At 52.6% G+C, this 22,583-nt stretch overlaps 2 protein-coding genes across 10 annotated transcripts in view; one reads left to right on the forward strand and one right to left on the reverse strand.

Moving 5' to 3' along the window:
- The window catches only part of ZNHIT3 (zinc finger HIT-type containing 3), a 26,477-nt gene continuing 3,894 nt past the window's right edge, over positions 1-22,583 (forward strand). For 2 of the 3 annotated variants that reach the window (XR_002830096.1, XR_002830097.1), the window contains exons 1-6: positions 1-150; positions 283-314; positions 2,315-2,398; positions 3,329-3,412; positions 14,725-14,944; positions 19,704-19,861. Coding sequence is in view for 1 of the 3 variants with exons in the window: in XM_023756836.1 (XP_023612604.1) it covers positions 65-150; positions 283-314; positions 2,315-2,398; positions 3,329-3,412; positions 4,938-5,119 (468 nt within the window). In the remaining 2 variants the exon portion in view is untranslated. Of the gene's footprint in view, positions 151-282; positions 315-2,314; positions 2,399-3,328; positions 3,413-4,937; positions 5,432-14,724; positions 14,945-19,703; positions 19,862-22,583 lie in introns of those variants that run through there. The other variant, XM_023756836.1, reaches the window with a different exon arrangement.
- The window catches only part of MYO19 (myosin XIX), a 26,520-nt gene continuing 9,241 nt past the window's right edge, over positions 5,305-22,583 (reverse strand). For 2 of the 7 annotated variants that reach the window (XM_006092239.3, XM_014458749.2), the window contains 20 exons: positions 22,100-22,232; positions 21,434-21,503; positions 20,767-20,869; positions 20,084-20,180; positions 19,888-19,964; positions 18,111-18,201; positions 17,494-17,665; positions 16,906-16,979; positions 16,086-16,207; positions 15,809-15,922; positions 15,375-15,551; positions 14,870-15,022; positions 13,769-13,876; positions 12,821-12,891; positions 11,198-11,301; positions 9,754-9,920; positions 9,499-9,628; positions 7,917-8,002; positions 7,148-7,450; positions 5,305-6,097 (listed from right to left, as the gene is read on the reverse strand). In XM_006092239.3, coding sequence (XP_006092301.1) covers positions 5,969-6,097; positions 7,148-7,450; positions 7,917-8,002; positions 9,499-9,628; positions 9,754-9,920; positions 11,198-11,301; positions 12,821-12,891; positions 13,769-13,876; positions 14,870-15,022; positions 15,375-15,551; positions 15,809-15,922; positions 16,086-16,207; positions 16,906-16,979; positions 17,494-17,665; positions 18,111-18,201; positions 19,888-19,964; positions 20,084-20,180; positions 20,767-20,869; positions 21,434-21,503; positions 22,100-22,232 — 2,481 coding nt within the window. In that variant the 3' untranslated portion in view covers positions 5,305-5,968. Of the gene's footprint in view, positions 6,098-7,147; positions 7,451-7,916; positions 8,003-9,498; positions 9,629-9,753; positions 9,921-10,380; positions 10,431-11,197; positions 11,302-12,820; positions 12,892-13,768; positions 13,877-14,869; positions 15,023-15,374; positions 15,552-15,808; positions 15,923-16,085; positions 16,208-16,905; positions 16,980-17,493; positions 17,680-18,110; positions 18,202-19,887; positions 19,965-20,083; positions 20,181-20,766; positions 20,870-21,433; positions 21,504-22,099; positions 22,233-22,583 lie in introns of those variants that run through there. The other 5 variants (XM_023756833.1, XM_023756834.1, XR_002830094.1 and 2 more) reach the window with 5 other exon arrangements.

Below are 22,583 nucleotides of genomic sequence, written 5' to 3' on the forward strand. Positions count from 1 at the left end.
ACGGAAGAAACAGCGTGCACGTGGCACCCGCGGCCAGAGCAGCGCGCGGCGGGGCCGGGAGACCATGGCGTCGCTCAGTGGTGGCACCGTCGTCTGTGTGATCTGCTTGGAAAAGCCCAAATACCGCTGCCCCGCCTGCCGCGTGCCCTAGTAAGCGCCGGACGTCCTGGGGGAGGCGGACGCGAGTGTCGGGCCGGGTGGGGGTGGGGCGGGGGGCCGGGCTGGGACGCGGGAGGGTGCGCCAGGCCTGGAGCTGAAATGCCCTATCGGTTCTGTTTACAGCTGCTCGGTGACCTGCTTCCGGAAGCACAGAGGTAAGGCCCCCGCGCCCCCGCCTCAGCCCGGGCCTCCCTCCTGGGGTGGGGCGGCTCCCACGTCCCGCCCGGCTCTCGGGGCCGTGCACCCCTCAGGCCCGCTCCCTCCGGGCCTCGTCGCGCCCGACCCTGTCGGATCTCTTGGGGACACCTCTGCCTGTGAATGCTTCTCCGGATGTTGAACAGTCAGAACTTTCTTCTGCTCTGTGTTTTCTTCTACGTGCTATCCTTTTTTTGTGTCTTTTAAAAAGAGTGGGTCGTTTTTCGCCGGAAAAGGCAACCCAGCTATTTCATCTTTGTTTTCCTCATCATTCGGCCCAAGTTGCGCTGGCTAAGGTTAACGAGAACGTTCTTCTAAATAAGGTCTTGTCAGAAACAGTGAGGTAGGTCTTTTTACAGTAAGGAGCTATGTCCTTGGCTGTTAATGTTGTCAAGCGTACATTTTAACTGTTCCTCCAGCGCCTCTTCTCAGCCCTCGGGGGCCCTTTCCCACGACTTCATGATTGGTTGATTCATGTTAAAGTTTCTCGTTTAGGTTCTTTAAAATTTATCTTTATCGTTGATAGTATTATAGATGCCCCCCCCCCTTTTTCTCATTAGTTGTTTGTTTCATCCCCTCTAGTCTCTGCTTTACGGCAGTATGTTTCATGCCTTTCTCTCCAACCCCGCCCCCTGCCCTTTTTCTAATATCTCTGGAGTATTTCAAAAGAAACCTTCGCCTGGCCGGCGTGGTTGAGTGTGGACCTATGAACCAGGAGGTCACGGTTGGATTCCGTGGTTCAGTTCCTGGTCAGGTCACATGCTGGGGGTTGCTGGTTCCCCAGTAGAGGGGCCTGCAGGAGGCCAATGATCCATGATTCTCTCTCATCACTGATGTTTCTCTCTCTTCCTCTCTGAAACCAATAAAAATATATTTAAAAAAATAAACCTTCAATTAAAGGTAGACAGGAAAGAAGATAACTGTTTGGCTGGAAATAGGGCTGGAGAGCTGGGTTGGGAACACTTCCCCCTCACATTGCATCCCCGTGAGGCCCCTCTAAGAACCCCATCAGGAGCTCTTATCTGTGTGGCCCTGCTGCCGCCAGGGTGAGTTTTCTGAAATGCAAATTGGAGCAATTCACTCCCTTGTTGAAAAGGCCAGTTCTCTCCAGCACAGGTCAGTGGTTCTTAACCTGGGAGTGGTTCTCCCCAGGAAGATACCTCTTCACAAAATTTTTGTTGTTACAGTAGCTGAGGAGGAGTTGGTGGTACTTCTGGTAATTGGTATTGATTCTAATAAACACCTTGTGGTGTGTGAGACTGACAGCATTAAAGACCTTTCCACCCTGAACGCAGTAGCACTCTTGCTGAGAAATACCTGTAACGGTCGGCCTGCGTGTGGCATACTTTTGCTCCTGCTTTCTCCACTTGTGTTCCAGCCACCACCAGTCTGCTGGCATTTGCTCATCACCATCTCCTTGCACCTGACCCTATTTTAAGGGTTGGTGCTAGCCACACATCTTTCTTCTGCCAGAAATGGTCTTTGACCTGGCAATGCCTCCTTCTGCAAGACTCCTCTTGGTCTTATCTTCTGGCCCTTTGCATCTTATCCATCTCTCTAGCTGTCATCCCTAAGACTGAACCCCTCCGGGCTGGACCTGTGTATGCCCAATGGCACGAGCACATGCAAATTTGATATCTGAAATTCCTGAGAAAATAGTTTGATGCTAATTGAAGTCAGTGTGCCACTTAAACATAATGAAAGACCTGTGATACCAGGCAAGGCAAGGAGGGATCCGGACAGGTCCTAGGGGTCCATAAGTTGTTTTGCCAGGTTCAGGGTTGCTTGTTTTTGCTACTTTCCCTTGATCTGATCTCTCACTTCCTCTGCATCCATCTCCACCCCCACCCACATCCCTTCCTCCATCCTTATGCTTCCCACCTCGATGCTGGCTTGGTGGGGAGGTATAGCCTTGTCACTAAAATGGAGGTGATGTGCTCCTGATGTGTGTGTCTTTCAGAGCAGTGCAATACCGAAACTCGTCTTGTTGAGGAAAAAATACCAGCTTTTACTGCAAGAACAATAAAGCCCGAGGAAAACAAAGGTGGGTTAGTTGGCTTCAAACAAACAAACCTAGAAAGGGCCTTGAAATAGAATACGTTGAAAGGAAAGAGGAGACGGGCTGGGGCAGGGAGTCAAGGACCATGTCTTCATTAGGGAGAAGCAGCTTCCTTAGCCCAGAGCATCAGGAGTGGGGGCACTGTCCTTGCGGTGATAGAGAGCAGCCTAAAGGCATTGTTCAGGACAGGAATAATAGGGGCAAGAGCCAAGAGGGGGAAGACCGTGGGTGTGGTTTGGGGGTGAGGGAGCCTTCTGTAGTCATGGCTTCAGTCTCCCTTCATGGGTCTGGCTGGACCTGTCAGTTCACCTGAGCTGGGCCTAGGTGAGAGGCTGCCCTTGGCTCATGACACCTTGCTGCTGCTGGAGGCTTCTCACAGGTTACAGTGGTAGAGAGCTGCCATCCCATCCTGCCAACCACCTGGCTACCTGGGGTCATGCATCATGCTTGCCTCTGAAAGCAGCCCCCTCTGATGCCACCCAAGGCATCTTGAACATTCACAGCAAGAAGGAGGTGGCCTGGTTCTGCCCTGGGACAAACTTCCTTATTGGGTTCAGGCAATGCCAGCATTTCTGCCCATGAGGAGATTGACGTTAGGTTTATATGGAGCACACCTAGTTTATTGGTCCATCTGAGAGCTGGAGCCATGGTGAGGAGAGGAGGAGGATAAGAATTGGAAAATCAGCCTCCAGCATAACAGCCACAGGGAAACACGTAGACTAAGCGTGTGAACACTAGGATGCATTTGTTTTAAGTCACCAATGTTTCTTCCATTTTCCTTCCCTTTCCTAAAAGAGTTTATACAAATGGGTTACTGTGACGTGTGTGCCTATACATTTTTAAAATCTATTTGAGTAGTTAAAATCTGCCTTTCTTTAGAGCCATAAGTAGTTGATTGTGTTATATATTCCTTAGATGATGATGACGACTCTGTAGCTGATTTTCTCAATAGTGACGAGGAACAGGACAGAGTTTCTTTGCAGAATTTAAAGAATTTAGGTAAGTCTGTACTGTGCTTACTTTTTGTCAACCATTGAGATACATTTAATCTGTTGTATAGAATGTGGTTTTATTTATGATTTTAGAGAAAGAGGGAGAGAGAAAAAAAGAAACATCGATTTGTTTTTCCACTTATTTATGCATTCATGGGTTGCTTCTTGTACCCGCAGCCTTGGTGTATGTGAACGAAGCTCTAACTGAGCCACCTGGCCAGAGCCAGAATGTGATTTTTAAGGTTATTAAATACTTTAGCTTGCATGCAGAGCCCTTCATCCAGCCACACTGTTCTATTAACAACACAGGGTTTCCACACCTCCCAGCTTGTCTGTAAGACCGTTTTCTTGGCTTGGGGTCACAGTGGCTTTGTGAGTTAGCAGAGTTTTCCTCCTTCAAGGCTTTGTTCAAGTGTCCTGTCCTCAGTTAAAGTGTTCTTGACCTTTGACTGTCAGAATTAGATACTTTTTCATATTCCCATGGTGCCTTGTAATATACTACTCACCAGATTTTTTGCTAATTTGTTTCACATTAGTCTGTAGGGGAGAAACCTACATTTATTTCCATGTTCCTAGTGCTCCATTTGCAGTCTAGCCATTAATGCATACTGGATAATCCCAGGACTTGATTTTTTAAATTTGTTTTTATTTTTTAAAAAATACCTTACTGGGTCCGAGGATATTTTTCCATTTTTATTTTAGAGAGGGTGGAAGGGAGGGCGAAAGACAGAGAGAGAGAGAAATATCAATGTGAGAGAGACATCGATTGGTTGCCACCTGCACTCGCCCTGATCAGGGTGGGGGATTGTGCCTGCAACTAAGGTGGGTGCCCTTAACCAGAATAGAACCTGAACTGTTCAGTCCTCGGGCTGACGCTCTATCCATTGAGCCAAACCAGCTAAGGCTGTCTTTATTGTTGAAAGTATTATATGTCCCCTTTTTTGGACTTGATTTTTAGAGGATGTGGGCATTATTAATACCCAGTATTTTGTGGGATTGCTCATTCAGTCCCTAGAGCAGTTCTGTTACCTCTAATTCATGGGCCAGGGTAGTTCCTACAGGTGGGCATTATTTTCATTCCCATTTCACAGTCCGCCTGACAGGTGGTGCTTTGCACCTGGTCCCATGGCAGTGGTTAGAATGAGGTTGGAGCTAGCTGGGGATAGTTGTGAACAGTTCTGTCATCTGTAAAGCACCACACAGATGTTAGCGTCATTTCACTACCGACTGTGCTTTAGGCTGGATCAAGCACTTAAGCATCATTCACAAGCACTCTCTCTGGAGTTTGACATTCAGTGTATAACTGTCCTTGCCAATAAGCTAAGGCTGTTCTCTGTATATGTAGTCATGAAGTATTTAACTTGGAAATCATTTTATATGCTGATTTCACCTTGTTTATGTAAAGCACTGGGGTTAATTTGTGGGTTTAAAGGTTAAGGGGATACAGTGTTACATTTAAAGCATTTAGCTTTCAGCCATCTCCACCTGTTCCAGCTTCAACTCAGATTGGCTTTCTTTCCTTAATTTTTAAGGGGAGTCTGCAGCATTAAGAAGCTTACTGCTCAATCCACACCTTAGACAGTTGATGGTCAGCCTCGATCAGGGGGACGACAAGGCCAAGCTCATGAGAGCCTGCATGCAGGAGCCCTTGTTTGTGGAGTTTGCCGACTGCTGTTTAAGCATCGTGGAACCATCCCAGAATAAGGATCCTTAAAATGGATTATGGTGCTGCTTGCTCCTTCTCCCAGGAGACCAGCTAATGTGGGGCCCCAAGCAAGGGCAGTGTTTCCAGGACGAAGACCTGCTGATGTAGGGTAGGTCATGCGAGTCTTCACCTCCATTGCTGTGGGCTTAGGTGTCAGACAGATGGGGGCATTCAAGTGGCACACATTCAAATGGTTGTTTTTAAGTTATTTATTTTTGGTACAGTTAAGGTAGATATCGTGAGATAATTTATCAAGTTTCACACTTGTTTGAGTGAAAACTTGCTCAGTGTTACTAAATAAAATCAAGGTGTGGTTCTGTGGTACGTTGCATTGTTCATCATCCTTGATTCATAATTTAATTGCTTCAAATTAAATAAATCAACAACATATTAAATAGTAAAGTTTTGTTCCTTTTAAAGGAATGAAACAATTTCCCCAGCCAAAATTTTAGAGCTGATCTCAAGCTGCTTGTTCGGTTTGTGGGGAATCAGAGTGGGGGGTACCCCACTGTAGCGACAGACAACTCTCAATCTTGTTTGATGGCAGTTGGCTCCGCGAATGTAGTTAAAATGTGGCCCTGCTGTTTCTTAATCTTGGTCTGGGAACTACTAACCCTGACACCTGTCAGTGCTTGAGATGGAGGCTGGAGCCCCAGGCCCCACTGGTGATGGACCGCACAGCCCTGGCCCGCAGGCGGGCAGGAGCCATCACTCTCACAGGCCTGGGAGTCACTGGGAGTAGTTTGGCAGCTATGTGTTGATTAAATGTTCTTGGCAAGGCAGCTGGCAGGAAAGGCATTGTAGAAACAAAGGCACCTCAGGTTGCCCAGCCAGGTGAGGATAGAAGGTGAGAAGAGATCACACGTGGCCCAGTCTGTGTCTTTCCAGCAGAATCTGATTAAAGCCGGTAACACTGTCGGACGAAGGTTCAGGGCAGATGTCAGCATAGCGCAGCGGAGACTTTCTGCAGTGAAACTTGATCGAGCCCTGGGGAGAGAGAGAAGTGGCTTACCCCCGGCTCCCAGGAGAGCCAGGGCCTAAAGGTACCTCACAGAGCAAATGCTAGGGATGCAGGGGAGTGTGGATAAGTAAGTGCTGGCATGAGAGTCACGGCAGTAGCAGGACTGAACTAACCAACATGTTTTTCAGTTGGTTAAGTGGCAAAGTCCAGAGCGGTATTAGAATAGAAAAGTTCACATCCCTGCAGTGTGAGGCAGATGAGGAACAGTAGAGCGCTCCCCTCCTAGAAGTGTCACCTGTCTCAGCCCTAAGACTGCTTAACGCCAGGTCAGACAGATTTCGGTTTACACTGTGTGGTCATGGGAGATTTTACCCAGGTTCTGGCCTACAGTAATTCCTCTGGCAAGAAATTCAGTTTCCTTCCTTCTGCCTTGTTGATATCATGTAATCCTTGAGTGTTTGCCTGTTTTATATGCTGGCTGACTTTTCCCCTGGCTGCCCGTAATATAAAAACACAGGGCACTCGGACCAGTGACTCACCTGGTTGTCATTTCCTTAGCTGGAAAAGGAGAAAAACCAAGTAACATCATTTGGGGAAAACCTGGTGCCAAATCCAGTGCCACTGGAGTAAGTAAGCTGTCAGCACAACCCAAGTTTTTTGAAAGTGGGACTAACTAAAAGGTGACTCTAGAACAGTGGTCGCCAGCCTTTCAGACCTCATGGACCAGTGGTCCGAGGACCACCGGTTAGTGACTGCTGCTCCAAAGGTTTCCTTAAACCAGCGGTCGCCAGCCTTTTGGACCTCACGGAGCACGGGTTGGCGACGGCTGCTCCAGAACACTTAGAGGCAGTTTTTAAGAGGTGATGAAAAGGCTCTGGAAAAGTCGGAGTTGTAACTGCAGCCAGTTGGGAAGCTTAGGCTCTGGTTTCCCCAGTAGGGTTAGGTCGGCTCTTGTCCCAGCCTCAGTCCTGCTTCTGCTGTGGATTCCTGGGCCTGGCCTCCTGCCTTCTACAGTGAGATGGGAGGGACCCAGAGCTGCTGTGGGCAAGACTGCCATCCATCCCATCACAGCTTACCTGAGGCAGTGCTCGGATGGACGTGACACCATCTTGCTCTTGTGCTGTCTGGACAGTGTAGCTCCGGGGGCTGCTGGTGGGGAGCTGGAGGCAGGCCCAGACCACCAGTTTCCTCTGGAAGCCATGCACACCCACGGCTGCGTTGGCCAGGACCAGTCCCAGGGGCCAGAGGCGGATTATTGCCCCCGGGAGCCAGCTCTGTGCCTGGGGCAGCGGGAAGGAGCTTGGGGAACCGGGAGCTTGAAACAAGTGTTTTTCTTCCACACCATCCAGTTCTTTAGAAGCAAGGAAGGCCATTCTGGTCTTAAAAAGAGAACACCACTTTATAGCTTTTGACTTCTCAGCTCTTAATGGAAACCAAAACCCTCTTTAATAAGTCAGCTTAACAAGGTGAACTGAAGGGCGCCTGGCTGTGAACAGCTGGGTGCCTTCAACCAGACTGGCTCTGTGTGGCAGAACTTCATACCCAAGGCAGGTGGGCCTAGGCCTTCCACAGGCTACTTTAAAAAATAGCCTTGTTGAGATCTAGTTGATATAAAATCCACACCTTTAAAGAGTCTATAATTCCATGGTGTTTAGCACGTTCCCAGTTGCTTATGCCACTCCTTACTGTCACAGCCACCCTGCAGTGTAGGTGGGGCATGGCCATTTTGTGCATGAAGAACATGAGACCACCCACTTTGCAGTGGCAGGGCCAGCGTTCCAACCCGGGTCTATCTGGTACCAAAATATCCACAGGCAACCCTGACTTCTTGAGTCCGATACTCACTCTCCACTTCTGCCATGCGCGCTTGATGACTGTGGCAGCTGTGTGCAGCCTCTGGACGTGTTTCCGAGTTAACCAGGAGCGAATGGCTAGAGGGTTGCCCAGAAACAGGAAAGAGTACAGTGTTCATTACAGCTCTTGGTAACCTGGCTGTGCAGCCACACCAGAGCTGCTCTAAAAGTTTGAAATAGGTATTTTTTCAGTCCCTGGCTACCTGCACACTTCCCTCAGGTAAGGTACTAAAGTCAATACATGAATCAAAATTGGCCCTCACATGCCCACAGACTTGGAGGTGCCTGTACCTTGAAGGGACAGTTAGGAGCGGGGTCAGCTCCCACCCTTGGCTCAGTCTGGCATAATGTCCAGGGAATCAGGGGTCTGAATTGCCTGCATCTTTTAGAATTAGTTCTTTTTGGAAACCCAAATCTGCTTGCCTTGTGAATCCATGATATCACCAGACACCCACATGCTGGTAAAGGTAATAACTACTAAATGGTGGACTGACTATGACACTTTCTTATTGAAATTTCAGCATTTTTTTCTTTTTGGTATAATCATATTCAGGAAAAGGACTATTCCATAAAATATGAATACATTTGGATTCTAGAAAATGAAAATGTTTAAAGACACATAAAAGTCAGCTGTTACCTTACCAAACCACATAGTTCTACAGTGCCTTCTTATGCATTGTTTTCATGCTAATATGCACAGAAATGCACCTTACGAAGGTGGCATCACCCTGATGTATAGTTTGGCACCCAGGTTTGAACATCATATTGGAAGTGGTTTTCCATTAAGTTTAAAATTGTCAAAAAGACTTCTTAGCTACTTCATAAGGATGGTCCATAATATAGCCATGATTCCATCACTGTCAAATGTTTGGGTGGTTTCTAGTATTTTTATTTTTAAAAATGAGACTGCTGTTAACATGGCTCATACATTTCTTGATGAATCAAATCTTGTCAGGTTTTTACCGTCTTTTTAAAAAAAATATATTTTATTGATTTTTTACAGAGAGGAAGGGAGAGGGATAGAGAGTTAGAAACATTGATGAGAGAGAGACATCAATTCAGCTGCCTCCTGTACACTCCCTACTGGGGATGCCCGCAACCAAGGTATATGCCCTTGACCGGAATTGATCCTGGGACCCTTAAGTCCGCAGGCCGACGCTCTATCCACTGAGCCAAACCAGTTAGGACAGGTTTTTACCTTAAATTCATTAAAAGCCCTGGAGACCAGCAGAATTGTAAAGGGAAAGAAAGATGGAGTAAACAGCTCTCTAGGTCTGGGAAAGGGAATTAAAGAGATTTTTAGCCTCCGCTACCTACACAGCACCCTTATTTGTGGTGTGACCTGCTTTCCACTGAACTGGAAAGACGCTCTGGGTGAGGACGGGAGCGTGAACCCCAGCGCACACAGGACGTGCCACCAACGCCTTGAGGCTGGGACACTGCCAGCTTTGGTGTGTGGGGACTCAAGGAACAGCATTCAAAGGAACGTAGGGTCTGCAGTCACTGACGGCAGCTGCACTCAAGGCCATCTGTGGGCCTGGAACGAGGCTACGTGCCCAGGGCCCCAGTCCTACCTGCCTGGATGAGCACAGCAGCCTGCCTCTGCCTCTCCTGCCTGCGATGCCGGTGTCGCCTCCAGCCAGCCTGGATGCAGCGGGCACACTGCTCCAGCACCTGGGCACGCCTGCGTTCCAGGAGCTCCAGCTGGGAGAAGGGGCATCCACTGAGGTCCGCAGCCCACCCTCCCCCTGTCCTGAGGAGAGCCCAGCCCGTCCTGCTGAGAGTACACAGCTGTTTCTGTGACCTCTGCTCCTCTGAAGCCAGCTTACCGTGGAGTCCGTCATGAACACCTTGGTCCTGCCACAGTGCACTGTGGCTGGCGTGGCCTCCACCGGGTCGCCAGATGTGGCTGCTGCCCCAGGCAGAGCGGGCAGAGTGCGGAGGATGTCCTGGAGCAGAGGCTGCAGCGCGGCCTCCGCGGCCTGTGGAGACCATTCTAAGGGTGGGAGACAGAGGTCCCATCAGTGCTTCGTCTTCTACACACTTCTGTGGCCTTAAGAAACTGGTTCTGGTCTCCCTAGCATTTTACAGGCCTCTTTTTTGTTCTTGTCTCTAGCCATTTTTACCTATTTTTTGCGGGGGAGAGACCAGGAGCAGCCCCTCTTACCCCTCAGGCCCCTGGCTGTTATGAGGAGTCTTGGAATCCCACTGTGGCTGTGCCCTGGACTGGCCTGCAGCCTCCACTCCTGTGGGTCCCTTTGGGCAAGTGACAAAGGGCACTTGTTGCCCCAAACATGCTGAGGGCCAAACAGGACATTAGGGCCACCCCCTCCGCCCTAACAGCTCACTTCCTGGCACGGAAGGGCAAAGAGAAGACAGATTCTGGGCCTGCGGAGGCCATGGGGTCCCCCTGCCGACCTGCATCACAGGGCTGACTGCTGTGGAGGGAGGTTTACCTGAGGCTCTGAACACCTTTAGCTGCCCAGCGCCTCTCTGGAGACAGAGGCTGCCATAGAAGATACCGCAGACGAGAAGCAGCAGCAAAATCAACCAGAGCCCAGGAGACGTGGGCAAGAGACAGAGCAGAGCAGACCATGGCGAGAGGAGGAAGAGCGGTGGGGAGAAAGGTGAAAGGAAAGTGACAAACTGTGCCCAAGACAGAAAAACAAAGCAGAATTGTCCCAACTGGGTTTCCTGGCCCAAGGTAAGGCTGTGTAAGTGGGGGGAGTGGTTACCGCTGGGCTGGGATCCTACTGGGCGGAGCCTTGCACCTCTTTTCCTCCTCCTGTGCTGGGGCCACAGCCTCAGGATAGCCACGTGCCCACAATCCTCATATCTGGGTCACAGGCCAGGACTTTCCCTTGAGATCAAAGTTTGGGGGGAAGGACCCCAGCAGGCTCAACAGCTCCCTCAGACCGCCTTTCCCCACTGGCCAGGCAGAGCTCATTTTAATAATTATTTTAACTAATTTCTTCCTTTCCTTTCCCTCTACATCTCATCAAATGCTTGCCCAGTGTGACTAGTTTCTTCCCAATATTTCCTGTGTCCACATCTCTAGCTTCTCTCTACTCCCGCCAACTTAACAGCCCTACCATGTGGCCCCACAGTAGTCTCCAGGAAACATGAGTGCCCCCATCCACCCAGAGAATAAAGTCCAGCTTCTGTGACTCGGCCCCAGCTGTCACCCCAGCCTCACCTCCCACCACTCTCTGCCCCTATGAGCCAGTAACAGTAGACTGATGAACAAATGACTAACAAAGGGGCCCCACTCACCTGAGCGCCCTTCATTAAGAGGCGGGCTCTGGGGGCCCGGGGCTGTGGGAGGACGGAGCCGCCTCAGTAACGCGTACCGTTCCACAAAGTTCCGGTGAGAGACCCTGGAAGCCAAAGTGGGTGGAAGAAGGGAGTGAAGCGACTTCATCCGTGGGCACAGCGCTCAGGGTGCGACGGGAGTAATTGTATTTAATCGGCTCAACAACCCAGCGAGGTGCTGCCCTGGCTGCACTGCATGGACGAGGCTGTAGCTCGGAAGAGATTACTTTAAGGGTCTGCTCTTCCTGGGCCCCTTCCTAGAGGACTTGCTGTCTGCCTCCGTCCAAGGGGCATGGAGGACCCCCTCTGGACAACTAGACCACTCCTACCTCACACCCGTGCTTGGCTGCGTCTCCACCCGTCCTCTGACCCACAGCCTCCTCCACTTACCCTGGTTTCTCTACTCCCCTTCACGGCAACACTTCTCTCAACAGCTGGTGACATCTGATATCTGCACGTCTTCCTCTAAGTTTGGCTTCTGCCCACAACACTGCACCAATGTGGCTCCTGTCACAGCCACCAGTATGCCACTAAAATGGTTGCTGGTTTCTTGTCATCCCCCCTCTCGAAATGTGAGCATTCCTCAGGGCATGACCCCGATCCCTTCTATCCCCGATGGGGTTTCCTCCTTGTTTGTGGTGTTAAGACCCTCCAGTTCTTAGAGCTCTGCTGAGCCCTGGCCTGTCTCACAGCCATTTCAAACCTGACCCTCCCACCCTGCAACCTGTGCCTTCCTCAAACCATCTCGCCTCCAGGAATTATCCCCCATCCACCCATTTGCCTCAGAGGGAAGCCTGGAAGTTGACCATCCTGCCTAATAACTCACGTTCAATCAATCCACAGTCCTCTTTCTATCACAAGCCACACCAATTTTACCCACTTCTCTCCAGTGTTCACTGCTGCCACCCTCACCGGGGACACCATCTCGCCTGTACACCTGCAACAGCCTTTCACTCCTCTATTTTCCTGACCCTATGTCCAACCTCCACATGGCAGCCATGGGATATGAGTGAGAGCACAGCACTCCCTCCTCAGAATGCCCGGCAGCTTCCACAGCACCCAGGACAGGCTGTGAAGTCCTTCAGGTCTGGCCCCCATCCCTCCCTCCTCTCCCAGTTCTCTGAGCTCCAGTCACTTAAGCACCTCTCAGTTCCTAACCTGCTCCCTAGTCTGGAATGCTCTCCTCCCCAGATCTTCCCAGAGGCCCGAGCTGCCTACGACCCCTCCTGGACCAGCCCAAGGATACCCCTTCCCATTAGTCTACCTAATAGCATTTTCTGTTTCTTCCCTAGCATTGATTAACTTTATAGTTATTGTTTCCACAGGAATGTATGACCCAAGAGGGCAGACTCAGCCTTCCTTATTCACTGAGATATACTAGAAACAGTGCTTAGCACAAAATCGTGCACAGAAAGTAAATGGATAAATGACAAGCACAGTTCCTTGAGTTCAGGTTGACACCTGTAGACCTGCCCTTTCTCTTCATCTCCATATCCGTCTCTTGGCTGGGCAGGCTCTTGTTGGGCCTGAGTCCGAGCTCTACCGTGACGCTGGCCCTGCCCCTGCAGTGATGGGCCCACTCACCGGATGGGGAAGCCGGCGGCACTGATGTGGATGGTCTCCACCAGACCACAGGCCTCCAGCTGGCTCAGGACCTGCAAGGGTGGAGAGACAGCGTGGCACCTGCAGCATGGGGCCAGCAGGGCAGACGGCATTCCCATGGCCCTGCCAGCGTGGACTGCAGGGTCTCCTGAGGTTCCACTGAGGGAGGTACACACTCTGGGGCTGGGGCAGCAAAAAATTAAGAAATACCTCCCTGCTAAAAGAGTCCCAGCAGCCCCAGATCCCCTATGTGGTACATGGCTTCTGACACAGCTGAGGCAGCTGCTGGTGCAGATGCTCTGCCTCATATGCAGCCCAGCCCCATTTCTGTTTTTATTTATTTTATTTTTGGCTAGGCAATCAAGTGAGTCACAGCTGCAGGGCATGGGAGGTTGGTTATACTGTGAAGAGCCTCTGGGACCTGAACCATGGTCTTAACCACAGAAGAGTGGTTCTGGCTATAACCCCCAAGGTCACATCTACCAGTTGACTGTAGGACACTCCAGCATCGCCCAGTACTAACACCTCATCCACATCCCGTGGAGCCCGGTACCCTGAGCAAAGAACAATTGCTGGCCCTTTTTGTGCAGATTAAAAATCTAGAATGTAAGGCGAGACAGACTTCCAGCTAATTGCAAGAGATAGCCATTCTGGGCAGCTCCAGTCTCATCAGGGTAGTGCTTGGTGAGAAGAGAGCAAGAGGCGCCAGAGCCCTACTTCCTTCCTTAGCTAGGTCACTGCAGTGCAGACCACACAACCATACACGACTGTCGTGCCAGCTATGGGGAGACAAGCCCCTCTAATGTCAGGCCCAGCCTGAGAGATCCCCTCTGGTCCCTGCACTTGGAGTAGATGTCCTGCCCTTCACCCCTCCAGGGCCTTGGCCAGATAGGGCTCTCCTCGAAGCAGCTTTGGCTCAGTGTGAATTACCTCCTCCCGGAGGAAGGTCTGTGCCTGGCCCTTGCTGTTGGGCTTGATGCAGCGAATGTAGTGGGGCGTGGTGCTGTGCAGAACCTGCAGAAGCTGTTCCAGGGAGGCCTGCAGAGGGGAGAGCGAGGTCAGGCAGAGGTTGGAGCTGCCTGGGGGCATCAGCTGGGCCCTGGTTAGAGACTGCATCAAACACCTCCAGCCCCAACACCAGGATCTTCATGTGCCCTGGGATGGCTATTGGAGGCTCTTACTGTGTCCAAGCACTCCCATCCCTTGACGTCCTACTGCTCCTCACATCTACCTCCAGGGACCTTTCTTGACCTGTGACCCTCCAACTGGTTGGTCTCTGCATCTGGTCTCAGGGTCCCCAACCCCCACAATCTTCCTAGAAGAGCAATCTCAGAACCCCCAGCCATTCATTCAGGAAATAGCTGTTATTAAACCAAAGCCTGTCCTGTGTGCAGGAAACTGAAGGGCTGTGACCCGGGCAGTCTGCTGCTGTCAGAGCCGTGTCTAACGAGCTGCACAGACACTGGACGGGCACCCTCAGTAGTATCTGAGGCTGGACAGGAAAGTGCTATTCAAACCTGGGCTCCCTGGGTACCTTCTCAAGGAGGTGATGATATTGCAGAGCTTTGAAGGATGAGAAGGAATAAACTAAAAAGAGACATGGAGGGTGGAGCTAAGGTGGCTGGGGTGAGAAGCAGAGTGTGCTGAGAGACAGTAGAAAGTATAAGATATGGGAGGAGACAAACCTGCGCTGGCCAAGGACAAAGTCTGAGCAGGAAGCTGGAGAACGGAATGGGCCAGGTCACGGGTGCATGTAACTATTGCTCTTCCACAGCCCCCTATAAGCAGTGTGTTAGAGACCCCTGCGCCACCCACAGGCCCCTAGGCTTCCCATGTCAGTTAGGCCAAGTCTATGTGTCTGTTTCCTGTCTCTGTCTCCCACATAGGACTGTCAACTCGGTGTGAACCCGGACCATGTCTTCTTGACTCATCAATGCTCTCCGTAAACAGCACCAATCCTGGGAAGTGCTTGGTAAACATTTGAGACTGAGGAGTGACCCAAACACGTCACGTCAGCACTACCAGACCCACCTTGAACCTGGACACCACGGTCAACACAGGGGTTCTGCTCTTGCCAGAAGGCTCCTCCTGGGACTTCTCTTCTGGGTCAGTAGGAAACAACACCTTGAGCAGGGGGTCCTCAGATTGCTGCAGGAGCCTGGTCAGCTCAGGGGGCACAGGGTCCTATTGGGAGAGGACGAGAACAGTGGGTGAGGGCAGGTGGTGTGCTACCCAGGGCTGTCCACAGGCCTGCCAGTGCTCACCCAGGCCCCAGAGGAGGGAGTTCCAGGGTAGGACAGGCCCTGAGTCTGGGAGACAAGCTGGTCGCCTATGAATCAGCAACCCAGTGTGACATGGGTCATTTCTGGGCGGGTCATGCCTGATGAGCAGACCTCAGGCAGATGGCCCAGAGGTGACCCTGGGTTCTGGGAAGATGCTCAGGAGGGAGACACACAATAGGAAGCTGCGTGTATGGGCAGCAATGACTCAGCGTGCCGTTGTACCCAGGTCCCCAGGGGCCATGGCCCAGCCTCACCTTGTTCTTCTCCACCAGGCCTGCGGTGTGGTACCGCACAGGCCCCGCGTAATGCACCACAATGAAGCTGGGCTCCCGGCTGAGCTTGTTGTGACCCAGGCAGGGGCTGCCTGCCAGGGCACTTTCAATGCGTGTCTGGAGCTGGGCTGCACTGCTTGGCCGGTTAAGGCGGCATTCCTACGTGGGGCGGGATAGGCAGACGGCCACAAAAGTGAGAGGGCTCCCACACCCTCACAGTCTCCACCCCATCGCCCCCATGGTAGCAGAGTTGTCACATAGGCAGTACAGTGACCCTGAGTGAAGGAGTACAGGATTAGCAAACCCATTTGGCAGATGGGGAGACAGAGGCACAGAAAGGGCAGTGACGAGTCTTCAAGGCCCCAGAAAAGCCCAAAGCCCACCTCTGCTGCTCAGCACACTACTGATGCTCCCACCTCGTTTAAGAGGGAGCAGATGCTGATGGGGGTCCCCTCGATGAGGTCCAAACAGGTCTGGTTGTCCTGGTAGTTGACAAATGACCACTCCAGGCCCTCCAGTGCGTATTCCTCCTAGAGGGCAAGGTGAGGGGGCAGGAGGCAGCTAAGGGCTGAGGCCCAGGAGGCCATCCTATGGCTGGCCTCAGCAACACCAACTATTCCAGAATGGCATCAAGAACTAAAGGGCAGGAAGAGATAGAGGATCCAGGACGGCCCCACCCTGCCACACGCTCACCTGCTGAGCCCTTAGGTAGTGAGCCACAAAGTGCTGTTGCAGCTTCTCATTGGCATAGTTGATGCACAGCTGTTCCAGACTGTTGTCAGGGAATGACTCAAAGCCGTACACATCCAGCAGGCCTGTGGGGGGTGGGGCGGTGGTGAGGGGAGAACCCATGGGGCCACTGCAGAGGCCGGGGGACTGTAGGGGCCCAGGGTGAAGCTTCATCCTTGGCAGCCTGGGGATGAGGCTGAGCGAGCATGACACCCACAGTGGGCAGAGCACCGTACCCCACCCCAGGGTGCCATCTCTACCTCATGTCCCCCCACAACTTGCAGCAGGAAGAAAGGCCGAATGTGTGTGAGGGGCAACCCAGGGCACCAGGTCTTCTTCGAGGCTGAATCCTTAGGTCCGGGTAGGCCCCTCCTTGAGGGCACCAGGTCCCAGGGAACATTTCCTGCATCCAGCCCAGTTTGGAGGGCCTGGGTCTCACCAGCCCAGTTGGTGTCTAGAATTCCACATTCTGTGAACAAACTCACTGGTGCCTCTGAGCTCTACTGCCTCCCCTACCTGACATTCCTACCCAGGTTCCAGCAAGGTTATCTTTCACTCATCCCCACTACTCTCTCAGACAGGTGCCATCTGAGTCCGCCTGGTGAGCTATGGACGAGTCAGGTGTGAGCATCCGGGAGTAGAGATGTCCTTGCCCAAACACTGGTGGACAGACGAGGAGAGGGGGATGCAGGGAAGGGAAAGGAGCTGCCAGAGTTAGCACGGTGGGCCCAGAGCTGCCCTGGTCTTTTTTAGAAGGGGTGTTCCCGGCAGGGGGCCCTGCTACCTATGAAAGTGGTCCAGGAGTCGGGGGCCGCATAGATGCTGCTGTTGATCACCGATACCAGCCAGTCGAACAGCCTGTTGGGGTTGGGGAAGGGGAGACTCTGGTGAGAGAGGGTCGAGCTGAATCTGAGGGGTGGCAGAGCTGCTCCTCAGCCAGGGTGCCACACCCAGGAGGGCCCGAGTTCCCATAAGCACATGCATTCCGTCCCCTAATTTCAAAGATGCCACATGACACCCTTACATGGCATCATGAAGGTTCTCAGAAGGTTCTCAGAACCCAGGGTGAGAAAGCACCCTTAACCACATGGCCATATCACCCAATAGGAAAGGCCCCTGTTCTGGGCTCCCACTTGCTGCTTGCTGGGTTGCCCTGCACTTTGGGCTGACGTTCTGCTATCAAATTCCCCAGGTGCTTGGGGAAGTCTCAGGAGCTACTCCCTGCTGTCCCCAAGGATCTGGGGAGCAGGGAGGGAAGCCATCTGCTGTGTCTGGCAGCCCTCACCCTGGGCCTGGGCCTATTGCATGGCAGTGTCTGGTTCAACTCCAAAGAGGGGAGAAGTTGGAGGCAGCATGGGCCCAGAGTGCTCACCGTGCGTAGATCAGTTTGGCCAGACAGTCTCTGCGGGTGTCGCACTCGGCTAGGGAGCAGGGCTTCCGGAACACCTGCTGCTGCCTGCCCGCCCTGATGGTCCTGATCCTCAGTGTCTCCAGCAGTGGGTCCTCTGGGAGCCAGAGCAGCGAGGCCGATGTTCTGACAGAGCCTGGGAGGACAAACCTTCCATCCAAACAGCCCCCTTCACAAGGCAGTGAAGCCATTGTCATGGAACCATCGCCCACCCAAATGAACAGAGGAAACCTTGCTGGGAGGCGAAGAGACCTGCCGAAGGCAGAGGCAGGGCATGAACCCAGGACTTCTGTGTCCCAGTCCACATTGCCACGTGTGGGACAAATTATAAACCCTCTGACCCTCGTTTGCTCATCTGTAAAATGGGGATAATGCTGCCTGCTTCAGAGATGGGGTGAGGAGTAACTTATCCAGGGCAGGACGCTACAGCTATTGTTTAATCAAATGTTAAATTCCGAATTTCACCCTCTGGCCTCCCACCCAATCCCACTGATACTGGCTCTTTTCTGGGCAGGACTGGCCTGCTCCCTGGGTGTGTGACCAAAGCCTGAGGCACAGCCCCCTGCCACCCTTGCTCTCACCCTTGGCATCGTCCATCAGCTGGCAGGGCTGGGCTTCATCCTCACAGTCAGCAAACCGGACGTTGCCGAGGTGCAGCAGTCCAGCCAGGACCTGAGGGGCAGGAGAAAGGAGACACACAGTGGGCACCTTGTAAGGGCTGGAGCCCAGCCTGGAAGGCTTCTCTTCTGCTAAATATAATCACAAGAGAAGAATAATAGCAGCTCCCAGCTACTGCCCATTTGCTGCAGGACCCTATGAGACACGATTCTATGTATGTTACATGCATCATCTTGGTTAATCTTTTCTTTTTAAAAAAAATATACTTTTATTGATTTCAGAGAGGAAGGGAGAGGGAGAGATAGAAACATCAATGATGAGAATCACTGATTGGTTGCCTCCTGCACGCCCCCTACTGGGGATCGAGCCCGCAACCCCAGGCATGTGCCCTTGACTGGACTCAAACCTGGGACCCTTTGGTCCACAGGCCGACGCTCTATCCACTGAGCCAAACCAGCTAGGGCTTGGTTAATCTTCTCAACATCAGTGAGGCGAGTGCTGCAACGATTGTCCATGACAGAGATGAGAAGGGGACAGGTTCAATGAGAACCCGGGCAGTCTGACTACAGAAGCCTCCCAGGGCAGCTGGTGGGGCCTCCAGGTCACCATGGTCTGTCCCTCTGCCTTCCCCTCTGGAGCAGACTGTAGGACATGGCTCCTGTTCCTCGTGGAGCAGGCTTGCTTCTATGGAGCTGGGCTTGGACTCCCTTTGGCCCTTCCCCAGCACAGTTGGGCTCTGATGGCCCAGCCTAGGGGAGGATCTGTGACCGTGGTGTCTGTACAGTGGGGGCCCTCTTGCCTTTGCACTCGATGCATGTGGATGAGCCCCTAGGAGCTGTAGAAAGGAGGCTGCTCTGCCCGATGGGCAGTGTGGCTGGAGTAGAGGGTCACGCCAGCCCCCAACCAGCACTCCTGTCTGGACACCCTACTATTGTCCACTCCTGCTGTGCCTCTGGCCAGGTGCTTGCCTGGCGGTGTCCACACTGGCCGTGATCCCCTCCCTGCCTGAGGAGCCCCACCTGGAGATGGAGGTCACTTTCCACTGCACTGCCACCTCCCTGCAGTGGCTCCCGTCTCTGCTGCCAGCCTATCCTATCTACTCCCTCCCATTGCTCTGGTGGGTGAGGAGGTGAGGGAGCAGGAGGTAGTCAGTCGGCAAAGACAGATGGGAGGAGGGAGGCCAATAATGGGGATGAGGAGCCCAGCTCACCTGGGTCAGCATGTCCGGAGAGGAGGGGCAAGAAGGTGGGAATTGGACTTAGTCCGCATGGTGCAAGTCTATCTGTATCAGTGGTGTCTGACCTTGGGCAGGTCACTTTACCTCTCTAGTCTTCTCAAGCATAAAGTAGGAATAACTCCCTATACACAGGCCTGTTGAAAAACCCAGTGAGCTAAAGGGTGTAAACATGATTTTAAAATTCCTACACACCAGAGCCCATTAGCTGCCCTGGGCAAACGTGGCAGCATGATTTCCCTGCTCTGACTACTGCAGTAAAAGCTGACCCAGGCTCCTTGCCCTCTGAGCTCTAACTCTCTCGGTGCTGTTTTATATACAGAACTATGTGCTCCACGCCCCTCCCACCCCGACACCGTGTCCAGGTTCAGTGGCACAGAGGAGCGGTCCACTTCTTGGAGACTGCAAGGCGGGGCCCAAAGTCTCAGATTCTCAGGAAGACGCAGGTTCAGAGGAGGCTTCCAGTGACCTCTGTCAAATGTAAGTGCCAAGGCTTTCCTTCTGACCTTAAAGATGTTGTTCTGGGTGAGGGTGCCGATGCCAAGATGAAGCATGGCCTCTCTGGTCACCTCAAAACAATCCTCTGAAAAGAAACCCAAGTCACAGCCCAGTGTCAGGACCAGAGGTCAGCAGGGGCAGGGAGGGGTGAGAGAGGCAGGCTGTGAGCAGAGCGGGGTGGGTGCTGGGTAAGGCTCCCCCTACCTTCCAAGGTCCTCTCTGGGTTGGGCAGCCAGGAGAAGGCGGCTCCCTCGGGGAGGTGCCACCGGAGCCTCTCGTCTGCACTGGCTCCTTTGCAGATCTGTGGGAGGGGGACAGGTTGCTGAGCTGGGGGTGCGAGGGAAGCCCAGGCCTATATAGGCCTGGGGTCGAGATAAAAGGAGAGAGATGGCAGTGACATCACAAGACTGTGGAGCACCCAGGGTAGGCACAGGGCAAAAGCAGCAGCAACCAGTTTTCATGTCTGCAACCCGGTGCCAAACACCATCTGAGGAGGCCTGTGTTTGAGGAAGGCACAGCTCCTCTCTGGGGCGGCCCCAGGCTCAACCTGAGAGCCGGGGACACACTATCCATGCTTTGGGGGACCACCCGTCTGATGAAAGAGGCACAGCTCTGGGGAAGTCCTCGTTCTGTTTGGAGGAAACAGTGCCATTCTAAGGAGAGTCCCCAGCACCGTCTGGTCTGACAGAGGAGGTAACACACATCCCATCCAAACCATCCCAGAAGCCTGGGTCCAGTGTGAGGCAGTGTTGCATAGTTTGCTGGAATAAGTGGTGGCACCACTGGAAGCCGATTAAAGAGGCAGGCAGGGGGCAGAAGGAGGGGCTAAGAGTCACAGGCCATCTCCACCCTGCATCTGGGCAGCTGTGGGCCCCCCTGGCACAGACCTGGTAGAAGATGTGGAAGTTCCTCTCATTGGAGGCCTGGCAGGCCACGCGAGTTTTCTCTAGGAGGTAGGTCTGGACTGCAGCTCCAGTCATCTGATGGGCCCTGGCACAAGCAGACCAGAGCCCATTAGTTACCCATTCATTCCATAGGCATTTACTGTTTGCCAGACTGCAACCCCACTTCCCGACCAGGCTCTTCCACTTCGCAATGGGGGTCATGAGGACGAGGGACTACTCAGCAGGCCCTTGAATGGTACGGGACATTCCCCTGCACCCAGCTCAGGTGGGCAGAGCCAAGGCCTCTGTAAGTCATTATGCCCCATCCCAAGGCAGGAGCAGAAGCCCCGCCAGCTTCAAGCTCAGGGTTGTGGCCACAGAAGTGGCTGTTTAACTCTAAGTCCTCAAGCAAGGGTAAAAGCCAGGAGGAAAACACAGGCTGTGACAAGCATGCTGCCCAGGTTCCCCACGGCTGCAGCAGCTATAGTTCTCTAGATTCAAAGATCACCCTCAGGGTTCACTGATCCTAATAAGTCCCATACACATGCATGCCAGGAGGAGCAGGGTTCTGCCCACAGGGGTGGCCCAGGCTAGAGACTACTCCAGCCACTTGCAGACTCCCTGCCCCCGTCCTCCCATCAGCCAGGGCAGTGGTGGCAGCAGCAATTACCTGTTCATTTGGAGCTGGATGAACTTCCCAAAGCGACTGCTGTTGTTATTCCTCAGCGTGCACGCATTCCCTACAGATCACACCTCTGTTTATACCGCTCCCCTATGTTCACAGAGTCCTCATGGGCCAATGTGGCTGCAGTCTGCTGGGGCCATGTCTCTATCAAGTCATCTAAAGGCCCCTTTTTGGTTTCCATGTCACAGGGGACAGGACTAAGCAAGTGTGACTTGGGAGTTAGAAGGACTTCCTGGCAATGAACTGAAATGAGCAAGCCTAGGCAGCCAGGGACTGTCTTCTTTGAAGGGAAAGAATAAAAAACAAGCTGTCACTATTGAGTTAGACAGTAGGCACAACATCTAGAGTCCCAACATGGACACTAACTGTTGTACATCCTTAGACCAGTTCCCCTCTCCTCTGAACCATCAGGATTTAGACCAGAGGAGCCACAAGATCCTCTCCAGCACCACTGTTACATCTGCTCGAGGGAGGAGATGGCTGAATGACAGCATCTCTGCTGGAAAGAGGCTCAGGGTACCTGGAGGGATTGGGAACCCAAGGCAGTGAATGATACACTCATCCTCCAACCCCCACAGAGAGGGTTTCACTTTCCTCTCCCTGGAAGGTGGCAAATCCCAAAGGACAGGGGACAGAGGACACCGAGCTTACCAAAAGCTTCCATGACAGGGTTGGAGTTCAAGATGCGCTGCTCGATCCTCTCTGCAATCTTGTGGCTCTCCCAGGATGTAGGTGAGGCAGCCACCACAGCATAGAACTTCATCAGGCAACGGGAAGTCCATGTCTACGGCAGAAACAGCCTGTGGGAGCCCTGCCCAAGTTCCCTCCCACCTCTGAGCCTGCCTGAGGGAACGGTGCCCACTAGCACCATCTCCTCCACCAAGCAAGGTGCTAACCGAATGGGTGAATGCTGAATTCAACTGTGTCCTTGGGCAAAGCACTTCCCCCGCTCTGTGAAATGGGGAGTGCTTGCTTCTAGCTCCAGAGGATGCATTTCAGAAAAAGAAGGGAGCCTGGGGCAGAGATGGGACAACACACCCTGACCTGAGCAGGCTACTGTATCTTAAGTATGAACAGATATGTGAGGATCAATAACTAGTTGGTAAACTTCCTTTACATGAATGACAAATATAAA

Source organism: Myotis lucifugus, unplaced genomic scaffold (assembly GCF_000147115.1).
Source record: "Myotis lucifugus unplaced genomic scaffold, Myoluc2.0 scaffold_99, whole genome shotgun sequence".
In the NCBI taxonomy this organism is placed as follows: Eukaryota; Metazoa; Chordata; class Mammalia; order Chiroptera; family Vespertilionidae; genus Myotis; species Myotis lucifugus.